The 27,024-nt window shown below is 45.9% G+C and overlaps 2 protein-coding genes across 3 annotated transcripts; one reads left to right on the top strand and one right to left on the bottom strand.

Moving 5' to 3' along the window:
- Positions 1–58: 58 nt before the first annotated feature.
- Positions 59–5,670, bottom strand: LOC120955865 (PAN2-PAN3 deadenylation complex catalytic subunit PAN2). Of its 2 annotated transcripts, none has more exons than XM_040377066.2 (5): positions 5,019–5,670; positions 2,346–4,890; positions 1,551–1,789; positions 320–1,487; positions 59–221 (listed from the first exon to the last, which is right to left on the bottom strand). In XM_040377066.2, the coding sequence occupies exons 1-4, from the start codon at positions 5,086–5,088 to the stop codon at positions 349–351; spliced, it is 3,993 nt and encodes a 1,330-aa protein (XP_040233000.2). In that variant the 5' UTR covers positions 5,089–5,670; the 3' UTR covers positions 59–221; positions 320–348. The 2 variants fall into 2 exon arrangements, with proteins under 2 accessions (XP_040233000.2, XP_040232999.2); XM_040377065.2 differs by having other exon boundaries at positions 320–1,490; positions 5,019–5,668.
- Positions 5,671–22,631: 16,961 nt separating this feature from the next.
- On the top strand, positions 22,632–23,372 carry LOC125907333 (uncharacterized). Its single transcript, XM_049608955.1, has one exon. The coding sequence runs from the start codon at positions 22,632–22,634 to the stop codon at positions 23,370–23,372; it is 741 nt and encodes a 246-aa protein (XP_049464912.1).
- Positions 23,373–27,024: the final 3,652 nt, after the last annotated feature.

Consider the following 27,024-nt stretch of genomic DNA (forward strand, 5'->3'; position numbering starts at 1 on the left):
AAACTAAGCTACAGCACATTTTCCGGACGCAGAAAAGGCAGAAAATAGTACGCGATAATTATAGAAAATATTGTATTGTATTGTTTGTGGTATTAAATAGTTACTCTATACACACATCTCGAACATATAACAAAGGGAGGGGGTGGGCGGGATCGCAACGTCTCAACAAATGCCACCAACCTTTACCTATTCCCCCTTGCGTACACGCACCATCAGTTGAACTGTGCAAACAGTAAAAAACAAAACGAAAAAACACACAACAATTATTAAATGTGAATAAAACGAACGTGTTGAGTGCGGCGCACCCACACACACTTACCTCTATCACTTTCCTCTTTCACTCCTTCATCAATCCGGCACCTTCCACTGCAGCTTCTTGCCCGTGTCGTACAGCGTCGAGAGGGCGCGCGAAAATTCGTCCTTCTCCTGGAGCCGCAGATAGTGCTTGTACAGGTGCAGTGCCGTCCGGGCGTCCTCGATCGAGTCGTGCGTCTCGGACTGTATCTTGATGCCGAGAAACTGCCAGGCCAGAAAGCGCAGCGACACCATCCGATGGTGGGGCAGATGGAACAGGTGCACCGTATCGACCACCTGCTCCGGCGGCACGATAATGTTGATCACGCGAAAGTCGTTCCGCAAACCGTGCCCGACAAAAATGACGCCACTGTCGACGAGAAAGCGCAGCTTCTGGTACGAGTTCTTGAGCGTGGTCAGCCGCTTGTTGCTAAAGTTCGCGTCCAGATCGCCCGGCTTGATGCCGGAAAACTTGGTCAGATAGTCCACGACCTGCTCCTGGGTGGAGATGTAATCGTCCATAAACGGTACGCCCTCGTAGTCGCCCTGCCCCCGTATGCACGTGATGCGGGCGACGCTCATGTGGCTCGGCTTCACGGTCGACATTTTACCGTCCGAGCGGATCTCGCTCTCCTCCGGATTGAGCGTCACGAATTCCGCATCCATCGCGACGAGATCGCCGGCCTGGAAGCGTTCGGTGCGCCCGAGCGGTTTGAACAGGATTGCTGCATCCGCACCGTTGTCCGGGTGTTTCGCTTCCAGGTCAGCTTTATCGATCGCGTCACTAGGGCTGTCTGCTGTCAAGCGGTGGACGGATCCATCGTCCGTGCTTTCGTCCTCGTACAGATCGGTGCTGAAGGGATTTACGTACTGCGTGAGTTGCTCACTGTGCAGGCCCAGCCCCAGACGGCACTGCTCCTCGGCCAGCACGCTGCTGGTGTAGAACAGTACGCACGGTACCTTCCAGTCGAGCGTAAACCAGACCGCCTCCTGCACCGGTACCGGGGAAATGCTAAAATCGTTGAAAATGTACCAACTGCCTGCGGTGCTGGCAGCGTCCCCCGGTTTGGGTTGCTGGTAGTAGGAGGGCACGTGAATCAGCGACACTAGATTGTGCTGGGAACCGTCGTTGATGTAGCAAACGACCGCGGAAAGGTTGTAGGTTTTTGTAACTTTCTGAGCTGGCGGTGGATCTTCTGGAATGTGAAAAAGCGGGTTAGAGAATAGGAGGAACGATTTATGGCAGCATGGCATACCGTTCGGGGTAGTTTCTTCCTTTCCTTCCACATCCGAGGGCGTGTCGGGCTCTGAAGCAACGTTCGGCATCACCGGTTCGCCGTTTGAGGCAGTTCTTAGTGAACTAATGTCCAAGTTCTGCTGCTCGTCGAGTGACATCTGGAAGCTGAGTGGGAACCACGACTTTTGCATGCCATGGGATGCAGCAGCAGACGTTGAGCTGGACGAAGCTGCCGATATCACACAGGGTGATGACTTTCTAAAAAGAAAAAAAAAAACATTTCAATACCATTCGAACTAGTGATGGGGAAAATGAAGTTTTTGTCGGAATCGATTCCGGCTAACTCCGAAGTTTTCTGGAATCGATTCCGAATAGTAGGTCCGGGGAATCAAATTCCGGAATCGGCTCCAGAATTGGTTCCGGTATCGGCTCCGGAATTGGAATTGGCTCCGAAAGCAGAATCGGCTTCGAAACGGAGTCGGTTTTGGCATCACCATAAAAATATGCGTTTGGGTCTAATGATGCTACGTATTGATAGCCGCAAAGAATCAAAATTTACTTGTAAATTCTCATTCTGGAGCTAATTCAATTTCTGGAGTCGATCCGGATTCCGCTACTTGGGCAAATTGCGATTCCCAGGTCGTTTCCGATTCCGAAATCGGCTCCGGATTTTTTGACTCGGAAATCTCAATAAATTTCAGCATCAGAATCGGCTTCGGAATAGATTCCGAACACGGAATCGGAATCGGATAGATCCGGTTCCGAGCTCCCACCACTAATTCGAACGATTCCAGCGACCACAGCACCTCATTACCTTGGATGAGCGAAATGACAGTCGACGCGCGAACAGTTCGTCCCATACCGGCACATCTTCGTGCCGGTGCCGGACCCGTTGAACGTCACCGATCCCGTTGCCTGATCCGTGGCCGCTCCCGATCCAGCCGGCGTACCTGTCCCTCCATTCCCTCCCGCCGGCAGCTGACTGCTCGGCGAAGAGTGTGCACCAGCCGACCGGGACATTTGGCGCTTCAGGTACTCCAGCTCCTTCTCGTTGTCTAGGCCACAGTTGATCGACAGGATGGCGGGCAGACCGGTAACGCGCGATTTCTGATTCGTCGGCGTAAACTTGTTGCACGTTTCGCACCAGGCCGGTGTCGTTTTTTCCACCCCGAGCGAATGCTTCAAGATGGTGCCGAACGTGCCCTCCACGTTGTTAGTGGTGGTGGTCGGGTAGAGCAAGCTGCACACGAGCAACACATTGTCCTTGACGCGCGTCGTGTTGCATTTATTGCAGCGATGGGTCGTCTGCTGCTGCGTACCGAACAGTCGCCCGATTTCCGACTCATCCTGCCCGCCGGCGGCACTGTGGGGCTGTGTGGCGGTGGCTGTAGCACCACCGGCCGGTTTCCCTCCGTTGCCGAGGTTAAGGATCTGGAACTTTTGCACACTATCCTGTTCGGGCGTGTGCTGCTGCTGTGATGGTTGCTGCTCGTAAAAGTGCATCGTTTCGTTCTTTTTGAGCGCCTCGAGCAGCTCGGAGTGGATCTGGTGCAGCACGAACCGGTTCCAGTTCTGTATCAGGCTGATCAGGTTCACGTTCGCACTGTTGGAGGACAGGATGAGGCCAAGTGCGGCCGCTTCCGGCACGGTGCGAAAGGAGCGTAGAAAGTTGCTCGCTTGGCACGGCGAGCTCGAGCTGCCGACGTTGAGCATGTGAAACAGGAAGCCAAGCTCACACGAGAGACAGAACTCCTTCGCGCAGCAGTGGGCCAGAATCGCTTTGCGCAGTGGTATGATGAAGTACAGCACCTGCAGCATCGCGTTACAGTACGCGTTCGGCAGGTTTGCCTCCAGCCCGACAAAGCTCGTCTGGTTATACTGCTCGAAGTCAAAGTCCTGAGTACCCAGCTTGCTGTACTTCACCTCCACCTTGCGGTACCGGCGAGGCACAAGTTTCATGCCCTGCTGCTCCACCCCGGTGCCACCTTTCGCAGCGGATGAGCCGTGGGTGGTCGAGGCGGCAGAGCCGGCCGCCAGCGCACCGTTCGTTCCGTCCAGCAGGTAAGGGATCTGATTGCGCAGTCCGGTGCGCGGGTTCGGTGCGTACCCGATCGGGCCCTGCATCTTCATCGTGGCAATTACGACCGGATCAATCGGCTTGGTGCGCCAGTGCTCGTACGTGTTCATCCACGGTGGCCAATCGCTTAGCCACCGCTCGCCGGTCGTCAGGTGGGGCAGCAGCACGGACGACAGTGGGAAATTGGTGTCCGTCAGTGGTACGAACGGTGTCGCCGGTTCGATTGTGTCCGCAAACTCGGTGTCCCGCGAGTACGGGTTAAATTGCAGTGTCGGGGTGTTGATTTTGGCCGCCGTAATTAGATTGATGTGACCGGACTGGTCGCCGAATGCCATCGCCTGGCTGGTGGCGCTTATGTCGAACGACAAACACTGCGACCCGCTCGTGTTGATCTGGAACATGCACACCCGCGGTTCGCTCAGCTCGACCGTGTCGACGAGCTGCAGCTGTCCGTGTGGCGACACGACCGCCAGCCGGGAGTAGTGCGAGGGCAGAAAACGCAACAACTGCGGTTCCACCAGCACCTGGATCGGGGACACTAGCCGCAGCATGCGCATATCGTACACCATCAGGAAGCGATCGATCGTCAGATTGCCCTGGCGGCCGCTCAACCCGCACGAAATGAGATAGTTCCCCTGCACGTCAAAGTCGGACAGGCTGCCGGAGTGCGTCGGTAGCTCGTGCTCGATCGCCAGTGTGTTCGGATCGAGCAGCGTTATCTTGCCGTACGCATCGCCCGCGCAAAGGTAGCGCGAATGACGGCGCAGGATCGCGCACCCATTGACGCCCGCCACCACGCTGGTCAGCTCGGTGCCCGTGGCCAGATCGAGCTCGATCAGATCGCTCTGATGGCCGCCCATCAGGAGGCGGGCGGGCGCGTGCTCGATCATGCACACCATATCGACCATGCGCTCCGAGCGGAAGGTAAACTTCGGAATGCCGCGCCGTAGCTGGTGCCTCAGGGAGGTGGGCGTAAGCGCCAAGATGCCCGTATCGATCGTCACTATCTGGCGTACCACTTCGTTGGCGTGCACCTGGAACGAGGTGTACTTCTGCATGGCACTGCCGTAGTAGGACGTCACGTGCCCACCCTGGTTACCCATCCAGATCAGCTCTTCCTGCGTATCGAAGCAGACGGTAGACACGCCGAATCGGTCGCCTCCGTCCGCCAGCATCATACCGTGCTCGATGTACTCCGCCTCGGAGGAACCAATGTTAAACGCACCGTATTCGGTCGCATCCGGATACTCCGGCACGGCACCGGTCGGATCGTTGTCGTACACTTTTTGCCCACAGCAAGAGAAAGAAAGATGGAAAGAAAGAAAGTGTAGAATATGTACGTACGAATGTGTGTGTGTGAGTGTGTACTGATAAACCAACACAACCAAGTTGTGATTCTTCGATACCTACTCGTAAGTGTGATGATGTCTTCGGCCCTCGGATTGCTCGGATCACCGCCGGTCATGTAGACGTAGTCCATCTTTCGGAAGTTCTACAAACACACAAACACACACACACACACGCAGTCACTTCCGCCAGACGCTCACGTACTTTCAGCGTCGTACCTCGTTTTGCGGACCGTGTACGTGTAAAACCCGCGGCATCGAGCAACCCACTTTCGTCGTGTACCGCGCGATGGGCAAACCGGATGATGACAACCAAACACCAGCCAATGCCAACTGTTGCTTTCCCCGCTGCCTTTCCACCTAATGGGGCCGAGGCTAGGGAGGCACAGTTGTGAAATGGCCTCGTTCTGGCGGGGAACAAAGACGTGGGCCGCGGTCGACGATGACGGTGATGACGATGATGAAGCGGATTAACGGTACTGTTGCCTTTCCTATTCGCTTGCACTCGCGCGGCCCCTGTTTCTGTCGCGCTCTGGTTTGCGTTGTTTTGCCGTCGCGCGTTCGTTGTTGCGATTTCTGCACTGCTGGGTTTATGACTGCTTGTCGCCGTCGCCGACGTCGTCACCAGTGCCCGTCGCCGCCACTCGTCGAGCCGATTTTGTTTTGTGTGAAAATGTAAACAACACGAACACGAACACCCAAGCTGGCGTCGCGATTGTTTTGACAGATGCTGGATGCACGACCGTTCGTTGACGATTTATTTTTACAATAATAAGAGTTTTGTCGCCGTTTGTTCTACATTTAGAAAAGTATTGATTGACTGCCAGTTCCTTACGAATAATATACATTTGGAAATAGTTTTACCAGTTTTTTAGTCCCATAAGCTCATGTTTATTAGTACGAAGTGCAACAAGTACTAAAATTGAGAATGTTCTAAAAATCGGACGTTGGGCGAAAATGGGGCGAAATGTCAAATACAGGGGTTTTCAGGGGATTTTTACGATTGTTTGCCAGTGATTTGATATTCCCTGATTTTACACCTTTGTTTGATAGTGGTATTGTGATTTCTTGTTTTCTTCGTATTTTTTTTATTCGTTTCACTATTTGCAGGATTTCTGTAGATTTCCACATAGTTCATGGTAAAAAAGTATCGAAAAATCCTTCGAAAACGACCAAAAAATCAAAAAACTTCAATACAGGTGTGGTACTCAATAATAACACGTGTGGTTTGCTCGGTTGATAACTATCAAGTGATCTCTTTATTATCTGTTCGTAACGATCGCTGTCGTTAGTATCACACTACCACATCTCCCTTTGTCTTTGATATCGAAGTATCATAGCGTATAAAAGTTCATTTCTCTACATGTTGAATTCATTATTTCAATTACTCCCAAATATCTGCTTGCACGTTTATACTCCCGCTGCTATCTGATCTTCAGACTATCCCAATTGCTATTCCCTGGCTAAATATTTTCTTGTGGTTCTTCCTCATTTGTAAGATTATGCCATTTAATATATTTTACAAAGTCTTGAATTCCTAATGACCACCAGTTTTCAGTGTTTGCTACAGTAACCATTGAGCTGTTCTCATTTATTTCCTTCTTCTTCTTTGGCACAACAACAACCGTTGTCGGGAAAGGCCTGCCCCCATCCCTCAAATGAGCTTGACCTTTGGTAACCTATAAACCCACAGCGGGAAAGCCCGTCCCACTATGAGCAGAGTCCACTCAGGATTGAACCCATGACGGACACGTTGCGAAGTCGTGCGAGTGGACGACTGTATCACAAGACCAGTCCCCGTTATCCTTTCCATTTCCTACTTCCCTTCATCCTTAACTCTCCCTCTCCCTCTCCCTTTCCTTTCCTTTATTCCTTTTTTTTTTGGTTTAATTTTGTCCTAATCATCTCAGCCTCTTTTCCTGGCTGTCACTCTGCCGGCTATTTCCTATCTTTCACCTCTCTATGATTGATTTACTAAGGGATATCCTTACGACTGTCGACCATACGGATAAATCCATCGACTTATGTTAGTAGCTCATCTGTTTTTTTCCTGATACCTATCCTATAAACCTATCTTTTTATAACTGGTTCAGTATTAAAAGAATCGACGTTGCCCTGCGGCCTTTTATATGCATTCCGATTAAAAGAATGTCTTTTATTAAAATTCTCACTTGTCGATGCAATTGAAGTAGAGCGGCACACCACAGCAAAATGTCCACGTTTTCCACATTTCGCACATGCCTTATCTTGAGCTGGGCAGTATTGATGGTTATGAGAAAAACCACAACATGCACAAGGTGTTGCTACGTAATTGATAGCATCCGATGCTTGGCTATTTCCAGGACAATTGTTATTTCGCTAATTTGATCATTTGCCGAACGAGAAGTTTCAAATGAATTAACTTGCCGTACTAGCTCTGCTAAAGTAAGATCCTGCTCTTGAAGTAACCTGCCTCGTAAGTGGTTCGGTACAAACTGTAGCATTTTATCGACTACAGCTATTCCCGCGCTTCCCAGCTCTGTTTTCCCAAAATTACATTTCGATCCATGTGCTTGGACGCGAACCAAAAACTTATCAATTGACTCATCCGGTTCAGGTTTCATATTCCAAAAAAGAAATCTTTCATGTGCCTCATGGCGCTGGGGGGCAAAATATTCGTCCAATTTTCCAATCGCTACAGCATACGGATCGATTCCTTGTTCCTCATTAGCTTCCACATCTGCACCCGGAATACTAAAGAATATTTCCTGTAGCTCAAATGACCCACACGCTAACAACAAATCTTTCTTCTCCGTCCCGTCGCTAACCTTCGATGCACGGAGGCAAATCTCAAATCCCCGCTTCCATGATACCCACAATTTCCTCCTATCAACCAATGATACACCTGCTATCCCGAGCGGAGGTTAGCTTAGCTTAGCTAGCTTAGTTAGTTTAGCAAATAGTTTCGTGTCATTCATCTTCTCTCTCTCTCTCTCCTCTTATTCTGTACAACCGTTTGCACGACTACTCACTCCACCGCTTCTCTCTCGACGCGCTTCACCGGACTCCTCTATACGAGAATGTGATTACACACACTATCGGAAGCTCTTTTTTCAGCTTTTTTTCTCTCTCTGTGCGCTGTTTTTTCCGATAATTTTTTTTCAGAACCTTGACCTTTGCTCTTCCAACTGTGTGCACACTCTCGCCTGGATCAAATGCTCACTCGACGCCCTTTCTTCTTGCTTATTCCCGATTACTTTTGCTTACCAGACGCATTTTTTTCTCTCTGCTTACTAGACGCAGTTTTTTTTTCGGCGCTCTCTATCTTCGAACCGATACTTATTTTTTTCGTTATTTTTTTAAAATGTTTTTTTTATTATTATTTTTTTTTTTGCACGTCCTCCGACGCATCAGGTGCTTACTAGACGCACTTTTTCTTTTTTTTTTTCTACACACTATTTTTTTCCACTTTGCTCACGAAGGGTGACGTTTTTTTCCACCACTTTTTTTTTTACCTCGCTTACTCCTATGCAATCCGTCGTCATCTCTTCGCCACAAAATTTAATTATCCATGGGGTTTATTTGCTTGTCTATACGCTTTGTCCAGCCTATTTTTCTGCTCACAAATGCGATCCGCCGGTTTTTTCCACACCTCACATTACGCTCATATGCGATCACTTTTACTCCATGTGTCCTGTGTGTGCTTTATCTCATCGCATTTGAACTCGTTTGCACTGAACCCTTTTTTTTTCTTCTCAATAGAAAAAAAATTCCAATCCTCCGCGCCAGTTTGTGGTACTCAATAATAACACGTGTGGTTTGCTCGGTTGATAACTATCAAGTGATCTCTTTATTATCTGTTCGTACGCTCCGGGATGCTGTATGAGTTTTGATGGCACGACACCACTACTGATATCTAACGATCGCTGTCGTTAGTATCACACTACCACAACAGACAACCCCTTTTGTTACGTCAATGTCAAAATACAGCAGAACGTCGATTTTCCAGCGACGGATTAACCGGCTGGCGGCTTAACCGTGCGCATGAATTTGACAGTTGGTCAATCGTGGCGAACATTTTCTGTGATGGTCAGGTTAGCAAAAACATTTGCTGTGCAGCGATGTAGTGTCTAACCGCAGGACTCCACACAGCATAACACGGAGCGCAACATAACAATTGACAGCTATCAAACGCTTCACAAAACGCTTTGAAAAGGAGGTAAAGCGTTTCATTAACTGTCGGTCATCGCAGTAGGCTGGTAGTTTTTCTACGAGCAATGAGCGGCCTACTAAGTGTTGTGGGCAGCCGTGCCGACCCCTGGACTTGCCGTGGTAGTTGTGCTGCCACTGTTAAATGTCCAGGGTGCGACAGTGTGTCACGCACACTGTCGTACGCACACTAAGCGCGGGCCGCTTAGTGTGTGTTGTGCGCTCGGACAAGCAGGTGTCGCGAGCAGCCGGTCGAGCAGGGCTCCCAGCAGGGCACGGTACGGCTGGCGCGCGGCCGAGTATATATAGTGTGTATTGTGCTTGTTATTATTTATGATGTGTACTGTAATATTAGTGTTTTAATAAAGTACCTGAGAGTAAGCCAAAGACACAACAGTGGCGACGAGGATGGGATCCTCTTGCGTAAGGAGGATCCCTAGAAGAACCCGCGGTCGCCATCGCGATCGAGCGCGTCGGTTGGAGCCGGCGCCATCGCGATGGCACGGGTCCCCGCGACAGTGGGACGCCGTTCGACAAGGACCGCTGCCGCCGCCGCCGTTAAGACCGTGGCCCTGGCTGTCGTCCCGCGATGGGGACAGAAGGGACAGCCGCACACACACACTCGGCGATGTTTGATTCGCCGGGCTGCAGGCCCAGGGAGCGCCGGCAATGGAAAGGTCGAAGCCTGATTGCCGGGCCATCTGCGGCGACGCTAGGTGTCGTCGGGCTGCAGCCCAAGGAGCGCCGGCAGTGTAAGAGGCGAATTGTCTTTCTGCCTAGCTGCCGGGCCATCATTGGTGACGCGAGAGGCCACTGAGTTGCTGCCACTGTGTTCGACGGAGAGGGGGCGAGATGCCACTGCAGTAGCCGTCGTGTTGGACGGAGAGGAGGGCGAGGTTCCATGCCGCCCCGCTGCAGCCGTCGTAGACCAGTGAGTGGGGGCGAGGTTCCATGCCGCCCCGCTGCTGCCGTTATGTTCGACGGAGAGGGGGCGAGGTCCAATGCCGCCCCGCTGCAGCCGTTGTGTCAACGGAGAGGGGGCGAAGTCCCATGCCGCCCCGCTGCAGTAACAGTGTCAACGGAGAGGGGCGAGGTTTCATGTCGCCCCGCTGCAGCCGTCGTGTTTGACGGAGAGGAGGGCGAGGTCCAATGCCGCCCCGATGCAGCAATAGTGTCAACGGAGAGGAGGCGAGGTCCCATGCCGCCCCGCTGCTGCCGTTTTTTATTCGTCGGAGAGAGGGGGAGGTCGCATTCCGTCCCCAGTTGCAGCACCGACGTGTTGTTCCCGACGTGAAGGGCGAAATGTGTGCCGTCCTTGCTGCAGCAATTGTACCACCGCTACAGGATGCCATAACGGGCTGCTGGGATATGCTCTTCAGCCGGATGAGGCTTGCGGGACAAACCGGTCGCCGCCGGAGAGATCGCCAGCAGCAGCGTAGCAGCGTGCGGAACGAGTTGCTGGGTAATGCTCTCCTGCCGGATGAGGCTAGCGGGACATTACGATCGCCGCCGGGGAGATTTCCTGCAACGTCGTAGCAGCGTTGCGGTAGCCGGGTAGCGGGGACGCAGCTTAGGAGCAGCATTTGCGCAAAATGCCCCAGGACAAGGGTCTATGGCCGGAGGGTGTCACCACACCGATATTCCCGCAATGGAATATGCGCGTGTCGGTTCGACCCCCTCCGGATAAGTAAAAGGGGGAGATGTTGTGGGCAGCCGTGCCGACCCCTGGACTTGCCGTGGTAGTTGTGCTGCCACTGTTAAATGTCCAGGGTGCGACAGTGTGTCACGCACACTGTCGTACGCACACTAAGCGCGGGCCGCTTAGTGTGTGTTGTGCGCTCGGACAAGCAGGTGTCGCGAGCAGCCGGTCGAGCAGGGCTCCCGGCAGGGCACGGTACGGCTGGCGCGCGGCCGAGTATATATAGTGTGTATTGTGCTTGTTATTATTTATGATGTGTACTGTAATATTAGTGTTTTAATAAAGTACCTGAGAGCAAGCCAAAGACACAACACTAAGGATATTCAAAATATGATACCAGCAATAAAGCGTTTTCTGAAGCGTTTGGCAGCTGTCAGTTGTTATGTTGCGCTCCGTGTTATGCTGTGTGGAGTCCTGCGGTAATGATATTTTTAAATCTTATTTTTGTTGCATAGTTACACGCATAACGCAGTAACACTGCAAGACTCGATCAGAGTACACATTGAGTGAATGAAGATGATTCTGTGGTGATCTTGGGTTTGACATCCCTGATTTGCGCGACGAAACACTCAATCGAGTTCGACACCTCAGCGCGAACAGTATAAATATAAGCGAATTTTAGTTTGTAAGGAGACTCTGGAAAATACACTTGATCAAAGCAGAACGCTCGGACACATTCCATCACTTGCTCCACTGAAAGAAATAAAATACGCAGAATCGTACATTGGTGACCCCGACGTGATCGCCTGGAGCTCGACACAAACGTTCTGAGTTCGGCGAAATTTCAGTGCGGAAGTGATAAAACGGTCGAGTATAACGGAGCACATACATTACGTTTTTGTTTGACTCCAGTGAGCGTTTCTACATACACCGAGAATGCTGCTGAGAAAATAACTGACAGCATGCTTTGACAGCGAGTGACAGCATTTTCGGTGAGAGAATTCTCCTCGGCATGCAAAGAACGATGGAGCTGAGAAAAAATTGAATTGGCAGTTTATAGCGATCGATCAATTACAGTTTTCATTTTTGCCGTCTAATAATCGTAGATATATTATTAAAAAATAAAAGAAACTTTTTTGGCTTCATTTTAGCGATTGAAATGGATTTTTTCAACATCATTTTAAAAGTCTCATCTCGGCGCTTTTCAGAGCTTCTACACACACCAGCGTGAGAAACCGGTTGTCAATTCTCTCACAGCCATCTCTCAGCTGCATTCTCGGTGTATGTAGAAACGCTCAGTGACATTCAAGTGCACTCGTGCGAAACGCCGAAAGATAGCAAACTAGAATGGTTTGACTATCACGTGAGTTCGGCATGCTACTTTTGTGCAGTGTCTATTGCTTGTGCCAGTGTCCATTCAAAGATCCACACTAACAGCCTTCAAACCATTAGAAGAAAGGCTCTCGCAACAACGGTTATCCAAACAGCCACCGTGCACATAACGTCTACCCGTGAGTGCACAAACGCAACGGTGCAGAATATAACGCGCCGCAATCGTTCGTGACTTTTCCGAATCGATGTGCAAAGCTGTGCGTGGTAGAGTGCGTAAAGGATTTACTGTTATTGTGTGTGTATGCGTGTGACGTTACGTCTGTTCAAACGTTGCCACAAAGCGTTCGCGTGTATAGCACTACTCAATGTTACATAGTGAGTGCAGTAACAAGAGTTCATCAGAGAGCGGTTCGTTAAAAAAAAATCATTTAACTGATTTTATCTGTGAAGACACTTTTGCACTGCGATCATCATACACCAAAAGTGTAAAAAAAGCAACAGTGTTTCCCATCAATGTCCCTTTTCCACCCAAGTATCCACCGGGTGTCGAGATTTTTCACGGACAACATACTGCAAAAGTGAGGAAATTTTCATCGATGCAGTCATCAGTTGCAGCCAACGCAAATTTCATCCCATCGTGAGTTTCGTGTCACATCACAAAATTGCAACCACCGAAGCAAACCTTACGGGTGACAACACCAACGACAGAACGAGTGAGAGAGAAGGAGACAATCATCGCAGTATTCTTCCCGTGGCGCACGCAGCAGCGCATCTGAAACCGTGTTCCCGTGCGCCCCCCTCGCACCCCCTCTCCGCAGCAGCATCGACTCATCGGCACGCGCCAGCGTTGATCCATTGTCTTCTGCGAGTGTTCTTTGATGAAGAACAGAATTCAGCGAATCGACGTCAACAGGCAAAATCGGTGAGCGCGTTCCATTGTTATCGTTTTTTTTTCTTCTTTGTTTCGTTTTGCGTTCAATTGCGTTTGGAAATTCGGAGTATAGGTTCAGATCGAACATACGTTTAGTAACAATAGCCTGATTACAGAGAAAAATGTTTCAACCAGAACAAACATTATCCCGTACGCCGATGAAGAGCTCAGAGCCCATCGAGATTCCAGCTACAACACCAAAAATCCCCCCTCGCTCCATAGAAAAGGTTTCCGCAAAACTTCCATGCTTTTGGGATGATTCCCCGGCTGCCTGGTTTGCTGCAGCCGAGGCTGAATTTGAGATAGCCGGAATTACACAAGAAAGAACTCGGTATTCGTATTTGGTCAGCACACTTCCAAAGGAAATTCTTCGAAAGGTCATGGATTTAATAACAAAACCCGCGGAAGATCTGCCCTACACAACGCTAAAAAAACAGCTAATAGAACGCCTCACAATCAGTGAGGAACAAAGATTATCACAATTGCTTTACCACGTTGAAATAGGGGACAGAAGTCCATCCGACTTTTACAGATACATGGTCCAACTCGCTGGCAATTCTGAAAACCTTTCTTTAGAACTCGTACGAAAACTTTGGCTTGCACGGCTTCCTAAAACAATAGAAGTATCGTTAATCGCAATTGACACGCGTGACGTAAACGAACTTCTCCGAATTGCAGACAGGCTTTGGGAGGTCACACAATCGGGTAGTATTTTTTCAGTCAACAGAAATGATCATAAACAACAACAACTCAATAGCCCGAGCGAGAATGAACTGCTTCGTAAAGAAATCGGGGAATTAAGGGAGATGGTAAAAAATTTGTCGCTTGCTTCACAAAATAATACACGAGGACGACAGCGCAGTCGCAACCGGGGACAAGGCGGCAGCCGATCGCGGACACCGTCGAACGCGAGAAAATATGAACATTGTTGGTATCATTTCCGATACGGAGCGGCGGCAAACAATTGCATCCCACCGTGTAAATTCAAAGATAACCAATTGGCATCACAGAATCCATCAACATCAAAAAACTAATAAACTCGACGGTATTGACGGACTACCCTAGAGTATTATCAGGCTCCTCTCCTCGTCTTTTTATTCATGACGATTTAAGTAAATACACATTTTTGATAGATACCGGAGCTGACGTGTCCGTCATTCCAAACAATTTGGTGGGGCGAGTTGCAAAACCCGAACAACAAGTGCTAGAAGCAGCAAATGGTAGTGCCATCACAACATATGGTACAAAGCTACTTCAAGTAAGCCTTGGACTTCGGAGAGTATTTAACCACACTTTTACAATAGCATCGGTCAATCGCCCAATCATTGGAGCAGATTTTTTAAATAAGCATGAACTACTTGTCGATCTCAAGTCTCGTCGCTTGATCGATCCAATGACCAGCCTAACAACAAAAGCTAAAATTGCTTTAGTAGATACTCCCACTCCAAAGCAATTTGTAATAGAATCTAACATATTTGGTAACATTATAAAACAATATCCTTCATTGACAGAACCTCCAAATTACAATAACCCTGTTCATCATACAGTTGTTCATCATATAGAAACAAAAGGCACTTTGCCGTTTTCAAAACCACGTCGTTTAGATCCTCAGAAGCAGAAAATAGCACAGGCAGAATTCCAGCACATGCTGGAATTAGGAATTTGCCGTGTGTCTTCCTCTTCCGCTTCATCGCCACTTCACATGGTTCCAAAATCGGACCAAGATTGGAGGCCATGCGGTGACTATCGACGTTTGAATGCAATTACTGTGCCCGATAGATACCCAGTGCCACACGTTCAAGATTTCACGATGAATTTAAATGGCTGTACATATTTTTCGAAATTAGACATCACTCGTGCGTACCATGTAATCCCTGTTGCCCAGGAAGATGTATACAAAACCGCCATAACAACCCCATTTGGACTGTTTGAATTTCTTAGAATGCCGTTTGGTCTGAGAAACGCAAGTCAAACTTTCCAACGGTTCATGAACAATATTTTTCAAGATCTCGACTTTATTTTCGTATATATTGACGACATTCTAATAGCTAGCAAATCACAAGATGAGCACACCTCACATTTGCATGAGGTATTCAAACGTCTAGCCAAACACGATATCAAGGTCAAACTTTCTAAATGCGTTTTGGGAGTTCCGTCAATAGAATTTTTGAGCCACACCATCTCAGCCGAAGGAATTACGCCTTGTGCAGAAAAAGTACAGGTAATACAATCATTTCCAACGCCTAACAATTTAAAACAAGTGCAACGAATAGTAGGAATGATCAACTATTACCATCGTTTTCTACCAAAAGTTTCTGATAAACTCAAACCATTACACAATTTAATAGCTGAACTAAGCAACAAAAAAACTAAACCACAATTCATCTGGTCTGCAGAATGTGAGCAAGCGCTTCAGCAAGTGAAGCATGATCTTAGCAATGCTACAATGCTAGCTCACCCTAAACCAAACGCGGTATATTCACTCACAACAGACGCATCTAATTTTGCAGTGGGTGCGGTCCTACAGCAACACAACAATGGACAGTGGGAACCATTAGCTTTCTTTTCAAAAACAATGACACCCACAGAGCAAAGGTATTCCACTTTTGACAGGGAATTATTGGCAATAGTTCTTGGCATAAAACATTTTCGATATTTCCTCGAAGGTAGGTCTTTTACAGTTTTCACTGACCACAAACCTTTAACAACAGCTCTGACATCCAAAGCAGAAAAATCTCCTCGACAGGATAGGCATCTTGACTTCATATCTCAATTTACCGCCGACATTCAATACATTTCCGGTGACAGTAATGTGGTCGCGGATACTTTATCAAGGATCGGTGAGGCAAACTCAATAACCGATATCACCAAAAGCACGTTCCAAGAACACCAAAAAAGTGATAAACAACTTAAAATACTACTTAAAAGTTCTGATCAGGATAATAGTTCAAAATTTCAGCTACGAAAAATAAAAACAGCTGACACAGAATTATTCTACGAAACATCCACTGGCAAAAACAGATTATATGTCCCTGAACTTTTAAGAAAAGCCACATTTGAAAATATTCACAAACTATCACATCCCGGTATTCGAGCATCAAGAAAATTAGTTTCTGAAAGATTTTTCTGGCCTTCTATGAACGGAGATGTTGCAAATTGGACCAAAGCTTGCAACAATTGTCAAAAATCAAAAGTGGTTCGTCACACTCGTTCTACCCTTGACACTATTCCAATACCGAAAGGCCGATTCGATCACATCCATATGGATATTGTCGGTCCTTTGCCTCCTTCAGAGGAAAAACAATATATACTCACTATTGTGGATCGCTTTACCCGTTGGCCTGAATGTTTTCCCATAACAGATATTGCGGCAACAACCATAGCAAAGGTATTTGTTGAACAATACATTTCACGATTTGGTTGTCCTATTACTATCACAACAGATCGAGGAAAACAATTTGAATCTAGATTATTTAAAGAACTTACACAACTTTTGGGAACCCATCACATAAAAACTACCGCGTACCACCCGCAAGCTAATGGGATGGTGGAACGTTTCCATCGTCATTTGAAAGGAGCAATAAAAGCCTGCGAGGACCCCGTACGCTGGATTAAATATTTACCACTAATTCTTCTCAGTATACGCACATCATATAAAAACGACCTTAAAGGAACTCCTGCGGAAATGGTGTACGGCCAAAACCTACGATTACCATTCGAGTTTTTCACATCTTTCAATACAAATCCCACAGAAGATATTTCTGATTTTATACAAAATTTGAAAAAGGCATTCCAACACGTACAACCAGTAGCTCCTAAATGGAAAGACAATACAAAGCCATATATCCCGAAAAGCTTGGAAGATTGCAAACAGGTTTATGTCCGCGTGGACAGAGTAAAGACAGGGTTACAACCACCATATGAAGGTCCTTATGACATCATTCGCAAATGCAGAAAATTCTTTGTCATCAGAATTAAAGATAAAAACGAATCAGTATCCATAGACAGGCTTAAACCAGCATTTGTAACAGAAGAATTTGAACAACAAATCCCATGCAAACCCAAAAAACGCGTCCACTTCAATTTTTAATCATGACTCCGTCACTGGTGGGGGGTCCTGTGGTGATCTTGGGTTTGACATCCCTGATTTGCGCGACGAAACACTCAATCGAGTTCGACACCTCAGCGCGAACAGTATAAATATAAGCGAATTTTAGTTTGTAAGGAGACTCTGGAAAATACACTTGATCAAAGCAGAACGCTCGGACACATTCCATCACTTGCTCCACTGAAAGAAATAAAATACGCAGAATCGTACAATTCCATTCTGAACTAAGGAATTAAGCAGTTGTGTTTTTCTCAAGATATATTCCCTGCGACATATCAATTTTTGATAAAGAATAATTGTTGAATCCATCGTTATTGATTCAAAAAATATTCCAGAAGTGATTAATCGATTGGTTTAAGGTGAATACTTAGTACAACTAGTGAATTTTGTAATTTTTATACTTGACATTTCTTGGACCATTATCTGTGGAAATCGATTAACCGGCATCTGCCCGGTCCCGAGCTGCCCGGATAATCGACGTTCTACTGTATATCAAATGTGCTATACCACGGGGGAAGGTTTAGGACTCTTTTCAAGAACTTATTCTGAAATACTTGCAGCTTATTTATATGAACATTTGCACAATTTGCCCATATTTTAGATGAGTAAAGAACTGTTGGCCCAATTGCATTTTGTAACATTTTATTTTTTAAGTTCAATGTAGAATTCTTGTTTATGAAGCTATACAAAATTTGTATAAGTCTTGATCCACTTATAACTTTTTCCTGAAGGTGAGCCTTTTATCCAAAAACAATCCCAAATACTTTACATTATCTTTCCAAGCAATATCCCAGTCACTTATTTTTAGATTGCGATCTCCTCAGATTTTTCTTCGTTGATTTTTAAGTTACAAGTTTTACAAATGTCTCATATTTTTTAATCCCATTGTTGAGGTTTTTAATAATAGATTTTGGATTGGAATCCGAACTACTCATAGCAAAGTCATCTGCAAAACAATATTTTTTGACAGATTTTGTTTTAGGCAAGTCGCTTGTGAAAATGTTGAGAAGAACGGGTGACAGCACGCTGTCTTTGGGTAATCCGGCAGGTCGGCGAATTTCGTTTGATTTCGAAGAGGTTATTTGCACGACACAGCTTATATCGGATAAAAATGACTGAATCAGTTGAATGATGTTTGGAGGAAAATTGAAAAAATAGTTTGTACAAAAGCCTTCGGTGCCATACTGTATCAAACGCTTTTTCTAGATCTAGCATCACGAAACCAGTGGATTTTTAAATATTTCGTTGTGGTTTGATGTGGCTTTTTTAGGCAACTGTTTTAGGGAATGGTTATTGATTTTATCTGGCCCTTGAGATTTTTTTGATCTCAACTTATAAATGATGTTTGTAATGTGTTTTGGTTTAATAAAGTTGATGGGATCGAAGTTGTTGCTGGGTTGTGCTTGATGGTAGGAAAAGAATCTACTATTTGTCTCTTGCATGTGATGTTCAATTGGGCTCTGATTTGGGAACGTTGTTCTTTAAGTTTTTTTCAAAATGGTCGCTCAGAATTTCACATTTTTCATTATTTGTGATATAACAATTTACATTAGCTTTTAAGGGAGGAATAATTGCTGAATTACTATTTATAATTCTAACAAATTTCCATAGTTTAGATTTGCTTGGGAGGTTCCGTGGTACAGTCGTCAACTCGAACGACTCAATAGAATGCCCGTCATGGGTTCAAGCCTAGAATGGACCGTCCCCCCGTAGCAAGGATTGACTATCCGTCTGCGTGGTAATGAATTAAGTCTCGAAAACCTGTATAGGCCGGCATGTCCGCGTAAGACGTTACGCCAAATAGAAGAAGAAGAAGCCTACACCTGGAAGCCGACAGGATGAGTGCCGATCGGGAGAGATAATCGGTGATCGGTCTGCTGCATGATGCAAGAGATCGATACACGAACGGGGGCCCTCTCCTACGGACCGCGATAAGGGTCAGACGTGCGTGCTACGCTTATTCAATTGTTAAAGCGAATTTCATCTGTGGCGTTTAAAATAAAGAGAATAAGTTTTAAACAATACAACAGCTTGGGTCGTTATTATTTTTGTCAAGGTTGCCTGTCCAACTCTGATTTCGAAAGTTTTTTTATAAGTAACTAGCTGGCCCGACAAACTTAGTTATTCCACAAAAAATAAAATATTTAATTATTGCTTTGTTACTTGGGATAGTTGTATCGTGCCCGTATCCCCTCAGGATCCGATCATCGAGTGGAAACCGCCAGGCACTTCACACCAAGTGTCAAAGTGCCGCATACAACACAACAATCCAGCTCTTGGTATGGGAGTTAGAAAATCATTTTTAAATTAAGTTTAGTGTAACATCTGAACGATTTTTAAGTATTAAAACCTATTCTCATACCACCATAAGGTGTGTGCAAAGTTTCGTTGAAAATGATCCAGCCGTTTCGGAGGTTGCTCGCAACAAACACCGTGACACGAGATTTTTATATATATAGATATTATTTCTTTTTTTAATGTGTTATATGTTGTTTTAAGTATAGTGTTATTTCTATCTTTCTGCCATTGCTTCCTTGTTGCATTTCGATGTTTATTTTTTTAAGTATATTAGGGGGGTAGAATTAATTTAAATTTGTCTGGTATTATGAATGGGACAGACTTAGTGTGGGCGTAGTTCATTAATTTTGAGAAATATTTTATCATTTGATCTGTTTGGTTGGATGTGTTAATATTTTGAAGATTTAGATTATTTGTATTGAGGCGATTATTTAAAATTTCTTTGAATAAAGTCCAGTTTGTTTCTGAGTAGTGCGGTATTCCAAAAATATGATTGTTTTGTATTAGGCAAATGTTATATTCAAAATAAACAGGTAATTTTTTCGGGTTTGTTAGTTAATAATAGGTCTATGGTCAGTGGCGGATCTAACGGTAGGCGGACTAGGCGGTCGCCTGGGGCCCCGTAGATCGCCATTCTATAGTATGCCATATAGACAGAGTACTAGCGACAAGGGCTCCCGGAAGGATGACCGTTGGGGTCCCAAGGCTGGCGAATCGTGAAGGTGAGAATATGGAAGATTTTTTATACGGCATGGAAGATCTTTATTCTCGGCTGGAGAATTCGGGTGAAAAACTCTCGGCGAACATGCAGGTGGCCATGATTTTGCGGAGCCTTCCAAAAGCATTTGACGCACTTACCACAGCTTTGGAAAGTCGTTCAGATAAAGAGCTAACGATGGATCTTGTGCGGGCAAAGCTGATCGACGAAAGTGAGAAGCTGTACGGCGGAAAGGTGCAGGAGGAGCGAGTGCTGAAGGCGAAAAGTGAAGCAAAACCAGGCGCGTGTTTCTTTTGTGGTCAACCTGGCCATAAGAAACGAGACTGCAAAGAGTTCCTGAATCGGAAGAGCAGCGGGGAAGGTGAAAAGAAGAAAAAGATTAAGCCGAATAAAGAACAACAAGTGAAAACAGTGCGCGAAAACGACACAAGTTCGTTCACGTTCATGGTTCGTCAGCCTGAAATTCGCGGTAACGATCGGTCGTGGCTAATCGACTCGGGTGCTAGTTCGCACATGTGTAGTGACAAAAGCGCGTTCACGGTAATGGAACAAAGCTTGCGTTCAAATGTTACCGTCGCGGATGGCAGCGAAAATCGCGTTGAAGGCGTTGGCGATTGCCTGATCAAGTGTGCGGTTGAAAACGGTGAAATCATAGTCGGTATACTTTCGTCTATTTTCTCAAAAAGAAATCGGAGGCCGAGGATAAGATTCGCGAGTATGTAAAATTGGTTCAAAACCAATTTGGCCGGAAACCGCGAATCATTCGCTCCGATTAGGGAGGAGAATACTCCAATAAGGCGCTTCGGAAGTTCTGTGCGGATGAAGGGATAAAGATGGAGTTTACTGCAGCATATTCACCCCAGCAAAATGGAGTTGCGGAGCGGAAGAACCGATCGCTCACGGAGATGGGTCGGTGTATGCTTCGGGATGCAGGTATGCATAAGCGATTTTGGGCGGAAGCAATCAATACCGCTTGCTACTTGCAAAATCGATTGCCGTCTGCTGCAGTAGAACGTACGCCATTCGAGATCTGGTTCGGCAGAAAACCAGATTTGACCAACCTGCGACTGTTTGGATGTGTTGGGTACGTACTGATTCCGTCGGTGAAACGAAAAAAGTTAGACGTCAAGGCGGAGCGCATGACTTTTGTCGGCTATTCCGGCGAGCATAAGGCGTATCGGATGCTAAACACTCAAACGGGAGAAATTCAAATCAGTCGGGATGTCCGTTTTCTTGAGATTGATGACGGATCCAAGGAGCAGACATACGGCGATCCCAAAATAGAGGATAATCCGACTGAAAGCGTTGAAATCGAGTGGTCTCTCGATGAAACGAAACGGGAAGCTAAAACTAACGTGGCCGATGATACAATCTCCGAATCTGAATTTTACGGTTGGGATTGTTCAGACGATTGCTGGCCACGAGGTTTTTGGAACGACAATGATAACAATTGGCTTCGCGGACTGTGGGACGATGACGACGCTGAAGCTGGAGCTGCGATGCCGGAGGCAGTGCTGGATGCGGTACCGGAGGCGATGCCAGCGGCTGTGCCAGAGGTGTCGAATACTCCCGTTCGTCGTTCACAGAGGGCGACAGCTGGCGTTCCACCGGCAAGATATGACGAAGAAGTATATCTGGTGAAGGAAAGTGTAGCAGAACCAAAAACATATAAGGAAGCTGTATCCGGTCCTCAGAGTGCCGAATGGAAAACAGCGATGGCAGAAAAAATGCAGTCCCATCAGGAAAATGGAACGTGGGAGCTAGCGGAGCTGCCGCCACACCGGAAGGCTATCGGGTCGAAATGGATCTTCAAGTGTAAGGCAGATGAAGACGGTCATTTCGTTCGGCCACGGCTGGTGGCGCAGGGTTTCTGCCAGAAATTCGGGACGGATTACGACCTGGTGTTTGCCCCCGTCGTAAAGCAGATTACTTTCCGGACGATGCTGGTTCTGGCGAGTAAAAGGAAGATGTTAACGAAGCACGTTGACATAAAGACGGCGTATCTACATGGTCTTCTCAAGGAGGAGATTTTTATGCGCCAGCCACAGGGATTCGAAAGCGATAACCCGAACGAAGTATGCAGGCTGCATCGCAGCATTTACGGGCTCAAGCAGGCAGCTCGTGTCTGGAATACGAAGATCGACGACGTACTGAAAACTATGGGTTTCATCCAATCAACGGCGGACCCATGTTTGTACATACGCGAAAAAGCGGGTAAGTCCATCTTTGTTCTCATTTACGTTGACGATGTGATCGTCATATGTAACACGGAGGAAGAATTTTATGAGGTGGTCCACGTCTTGACACTGAATTTCACGATCAGCGTCATGGGTAACCTAAGATTTTTTCTCGGCATACGAATTCTGCGTAACGATGGGCTGTTACTGTATGGACCAACAAGCTTATTTGGAACGAGTTCTGGAGCGTTTCGGCATGCTGGATGCTAAACCGTCCAAATACCCGATGGATCCCGGCTTCTTAAAACGAAAGGAGGAGAATGGCAGGAAGTTGGATTCGCCAAAAGCGTATCAAAGTCTCATAGGAGCTCTGTTCTACGCTGCAGTGACCAGCAGACCCGATATTGCAATCGCCACAGCCATTCTGGGCAGGAGAGTGCAAGATCCATCAGAAGCAGATTGGAACGAGGCCAAACGGATACTACGTTACCTCAAGGGTACACTGGATAGTGTATTGTATCTTGGAAGCGGCGGACAGAAGCTGGAGTGTTTTGTGGACGCCGATTGGGCAGGCGACGAGAGCGACCGCAAATCCAATTCGGGGTTCGTGTTTAAGTTCGGCGGCGGGCTCATCGGATGGGGCTGTCATAAGCAGAAGTGTGTGGCACTATCTAGTACCGAGGCCGAATATGTTTCCCTTGCCGAGTGTCTACAGGAAGTAAAGTGGATCCTGAAACTGATGGCGGATGTTGGCGAGCAACTGGATGGTCCAGTTCTGGTCAACGAAGACAATCAAAGTTGCATTGCGCTGACTAAAGGAGACCGAGCCGAACGCAAAGCAAAGCACATCGATACGAAATTTAATTTCGTGAAGGATATGGTTCGGGACGGAATCGTGAAACTGCAGTACTGCCCAACCGAACACATGCAAGCTGATTTGCTTACCAAACCGTTGCAAGCAGTGAAACTTCGACAACTTAGGGAAGCGATCGGAATAAAACCATTCAGTGTTGAGGAGGAGTGTTGAACTTCTCAGCTTGACACGACAAGTGCCTATCAGGCAACACTAAATGAGTGCCAATCGGGCCACACATACATTGAACTGTGAATAAACTTTATTCCTGCATTAAGCGTACAAGCGAACAGACGTATTTTTTCTTTTGGTGAATCAGTCCACTCGGTAGTCCACTTTGCGTTTCCCTCACACTTCAACAGGAACGATGTCTCGTTGTACGTAAATTCTCTGGAGCGAGAAGGTGTTAGTGTTACCTTTTTAAGCCGTAGCCTAGCTGGTGCCGCATGGTGTTCACTGCAATTTGTGCACTTTAATTTGGCTGGAGCTATTTTACCGTCTGGACAGGTTGTGGTTTGGCTTAGTGGACACGTTTTGGATATGTATTTATCGGCACACTTTACGCACACCGGAGGAAGATAACAGTTTGCGCTACCATGTCCGTAGCGCTGGCAGGTTGTACACTGCATTGGACCGTATTTGTTAGAGTAGTACTCAAAGTATACTCGGTGATGATCTACTGCTCTAACCTGTTTCAACTCGCTCAGTGTTATTGACCCTCTAGGGAAGTGTAGGAAATACATACACTGGTCGTCGTAGAGTTTTTTCTTCAGTTCGAGTTTTTTGATAACACATGGTGCGATATTGACTTCAGCAAGAACAGTTTCAATGTATTCTGTATCTTGTTCTGGTAACCCAACTATCGTTGTTTTTTCTTCCGGTAGTTGATGCGTGTAGAAAGAATTGTTGTGGCGCTTCAACACGTCCACTACAAGCTTAAAGTCTTTAGATGTGGTAGTGTTAACTAGTGTTGGCCGTTCCGGTCTGAACCTAGTAAAAAAGTTCCGTTCTTTATGTAGGCCGTTCCGTTCCGATCCTTTATACAAAATCGTTCCGTTCTGTTCATTCCGTTCTTTCCGTTAATTTCGTTCATTCCGTTCCGTTCATTCCGTTCCGTTCTTTCCGTTCATTTCGTTCTTTCCGTTCATTCCGTTCTTTCCGTTCATTCCGTTCCGTTCAATTCGTTCTTTTCGTTCACTCCGTTCCGTTCCGGTCTTTGCCGCTTCAATATTAGCCGGCATCGCGAATAAATGATCTCTTTTTAACAGTCGTTTAAAGTTCATTTTGGTTTAACCGAGTTCATTTGTTGTTCATTCCTGTTAAAATAAACGACCGTCAAAACAGTTAACGACTGCTCGATATCGCATATAGGCAAACACGGGGAAAAAATTCGAGCAGTATAATTAAACGACTGTTAATTTGTATCGCATACGCTCTTGACAGTCGTTTGTTTAACGGCGGCATAGGACCAGTCGTTAAAATTAACAAATGAACTCAATGCGTTCGCGATGCCAAATTCTAGCAATTTTTAACGACTCTGGTTAATTTTTAACGACTGTTAATTTTAAACCAATTCTTTCGCGATGCCAGCTATTAGCTGGTCGTTTATTTTAACAGGAATGAACAACAAATGAACTCGGTTAAACCAAAATGAACTTTAAACGACTGTTAAAATGTGTTCATTTATTCGCGATGCCGGCTATTGTTAGCAAAGTGCTATCGTTCGTGCGTTCCGTTCTTTGAAAAAAAGTTGCTTGCTGCATGCAAGATAACTGTTCACTCTTTCTCGCACACAGTATGTGTTGCCTGTTGCCAGTATGTGTTGCCTGTGCTCACAGGAATATTCATCGCACTTCGTCGCGTATCGTTTATAAAAATCGTGATGAGCGAAACCAAAACTGGTGTTGCATTTGGTATTATGGTGCAATTTGTAACATCTATTATAGTTTTTGTTACAAATTAGCTTGTTTTAACTAGACAAATAACTATTATAAAATTTAAATCTGTACTCATATGGCGGAACGGGTTGGAAAAGATGTATTATAATATGCGAGTATGAACAACGAAAAATAAAATGTATTTATTTTTTATGCCACGATATTCACTTGATCTTGACGAAGCATTCTATTCCATTCGACAACCGTTTGAGTGCCGTGATCTTGTAAACGATTTGTGTGAAAAAAACTATTTGTTTTAAATAGTAAGTGAAATTCAAATAATTAGTCAATCTTGTGATACAATCGTCAACTCGTACCACTCAATAACATGGACATGGGTAAAAGCCTCGAATGGACCATACCCCCATACGCCGGGATGATTATCCTGCTATGGGCATTTAATAAGTTACTGATAGCCAAACCTATTAGTGGTACAGGAAGGCTTTGACCAAAAATGGTCGTCGCATCTAAAGTTTAAAAAATGGTAGATATTAAATGCATGCTTTATAATAGCACAGCTGGTACAGCTGGAAGCTTACTGGGCATAGGTTGAACCCATCTAGATTTGGTGTCAGATATGATTTCAGATTGAAGAAACGCATTTTCATATCCTGTAACAACTAGCAAAATTACCCCCCCCCCCCTTCCGGATGACAGTTTGGCTTCTAAGCTCTGGATCGGTTCTTTTGCACCCCAGGTTCACGTTCCGTTCTTTTTGAAAAATGAACTAGTTCCGTTCCGTTCCTTTTTTTCAACGAAATTCCCGACACTAGTGTTAACCATTATACCTTTCTATGTGCAGTTAGTTGTGTTCACTACACCACCGGAGGTGATTTTTTGTGCACATCTCATACTTGTGTGCCGGTGACTGTTCTTTCTTCTTCTTCTATGGCTCAACAACCGTTGTCGGTCAAGGCCTGCCTGTACCCACTTGTGGGCTTGGCTTTCAGTGACTAATTGGTTCCCCCCCATAGCAGGATAGTCAGTCCTACGTATGGCGGCACGGTCTATTTTGGGGATTGAACCCATGACGGGCATGTTGTTAAGTCGTACGAGTTGACGACTGTACTATATAGACCGGCCGGTGACTGTAATCGGTGGTATTTTTGATTTCTGTTGTTTTGCCGTTGCCGATGCGGCAATTATCGATGGAGCTTCTTCATCTTAGCTAAGAATGTCGTAATCGTTACTTTTGTAACGTTTGGTATTGTGATGTATGAGCACGAAGGCACGGCGTCCCCCGATGCTACTCCTTTCTTGCTGTGGCTCATGGCTATGGGCCAAGCTAGCCTTTTTAACGCCTTAGCTATTTTGTTGTTGTTGTCGTCTGTTTTAGTAGTGTGTGTGTTTCTATATCAGTGATCGCAGATAATCGGGGCGAGTACCGGCTTCGAACGACGAAATCCGTTCGACGCTCATGAGAGAATGAGAATCATGAGATACAACTGTCAAGCATTTAAAGACGTTTATATCTACGATTCAAGGATGGTTAAGTTTTGAATTTTGATTTTTTTGGCCGTTGGTATTGGATTTCATTCGTTACATCATTTTTGGATGATTTGTTATGAATTATAAGGTAGCCTTACTCACTTTCTTTAAATTTGAATTTAAGTTATTTCATATTTAGGAGGGACGACAGGATTGGATTTACTTTATAAAAAGTATAAAAATACTGATTGATTTTATTTTGAAGAGTTATAAACGTTATTACATGGTGCAAATGTTTATCGATATTTTTCTATAAAGTTTTCAGCAGTGTAACAAATTTAAATGAAAAACATTAAATTTGACCTTTAAATGCGTATTGAATTATCTATATGTGTGTATAAAAAAGTTATATAAATATAAATATATATATATATATATATATATATATATATATATATATA

The sequence above is a fragment of the Anopheles coluzzii genome, chromosome 3, assembly GCF_943734685.1.
Source record: "Anopheles coluzzii chromosome 3, AcolN3, whole genome shotgun sequence".
NCBI lineage: Eukaryota > Metazoa > Arthropoda > Insecta > Diptera > Culicidae > Anopheles > Anopheles coluzzii.

Excerpts from the sequence above, each read along its gene's own strand:
- LOC120955865 (XM_040377065.2), bottom strand. The coding sequence starts at position 5,088 with ATGGACTACGTCTACATGACCGGCGGTGATCCGAGCAATCCGAGGGCC. Across the intron at positions 4,891-5,018 it reads AGACATCATCACACTTACGA|TGTACGACAACGATCCGACC; the intron begins GTAGGTATCGAA and ends GTGGGCAAAAAG. Across the intron at positions 1,790-2,345 it reads TGTCATTTCGCTCATCCAAG|AAAGTCATCACCCTGTGTGA; the intron begins GTAATGAGGTGC and ends TTTTCTTTTTAG.
- LOC125907333 (XM_049608955.1), top strand. The coding sequence starts at position 22,632 with ATGGATCCCGGCTTCTTAAAACGAAAGGAGGAGAATGGCAGGAAGTTG.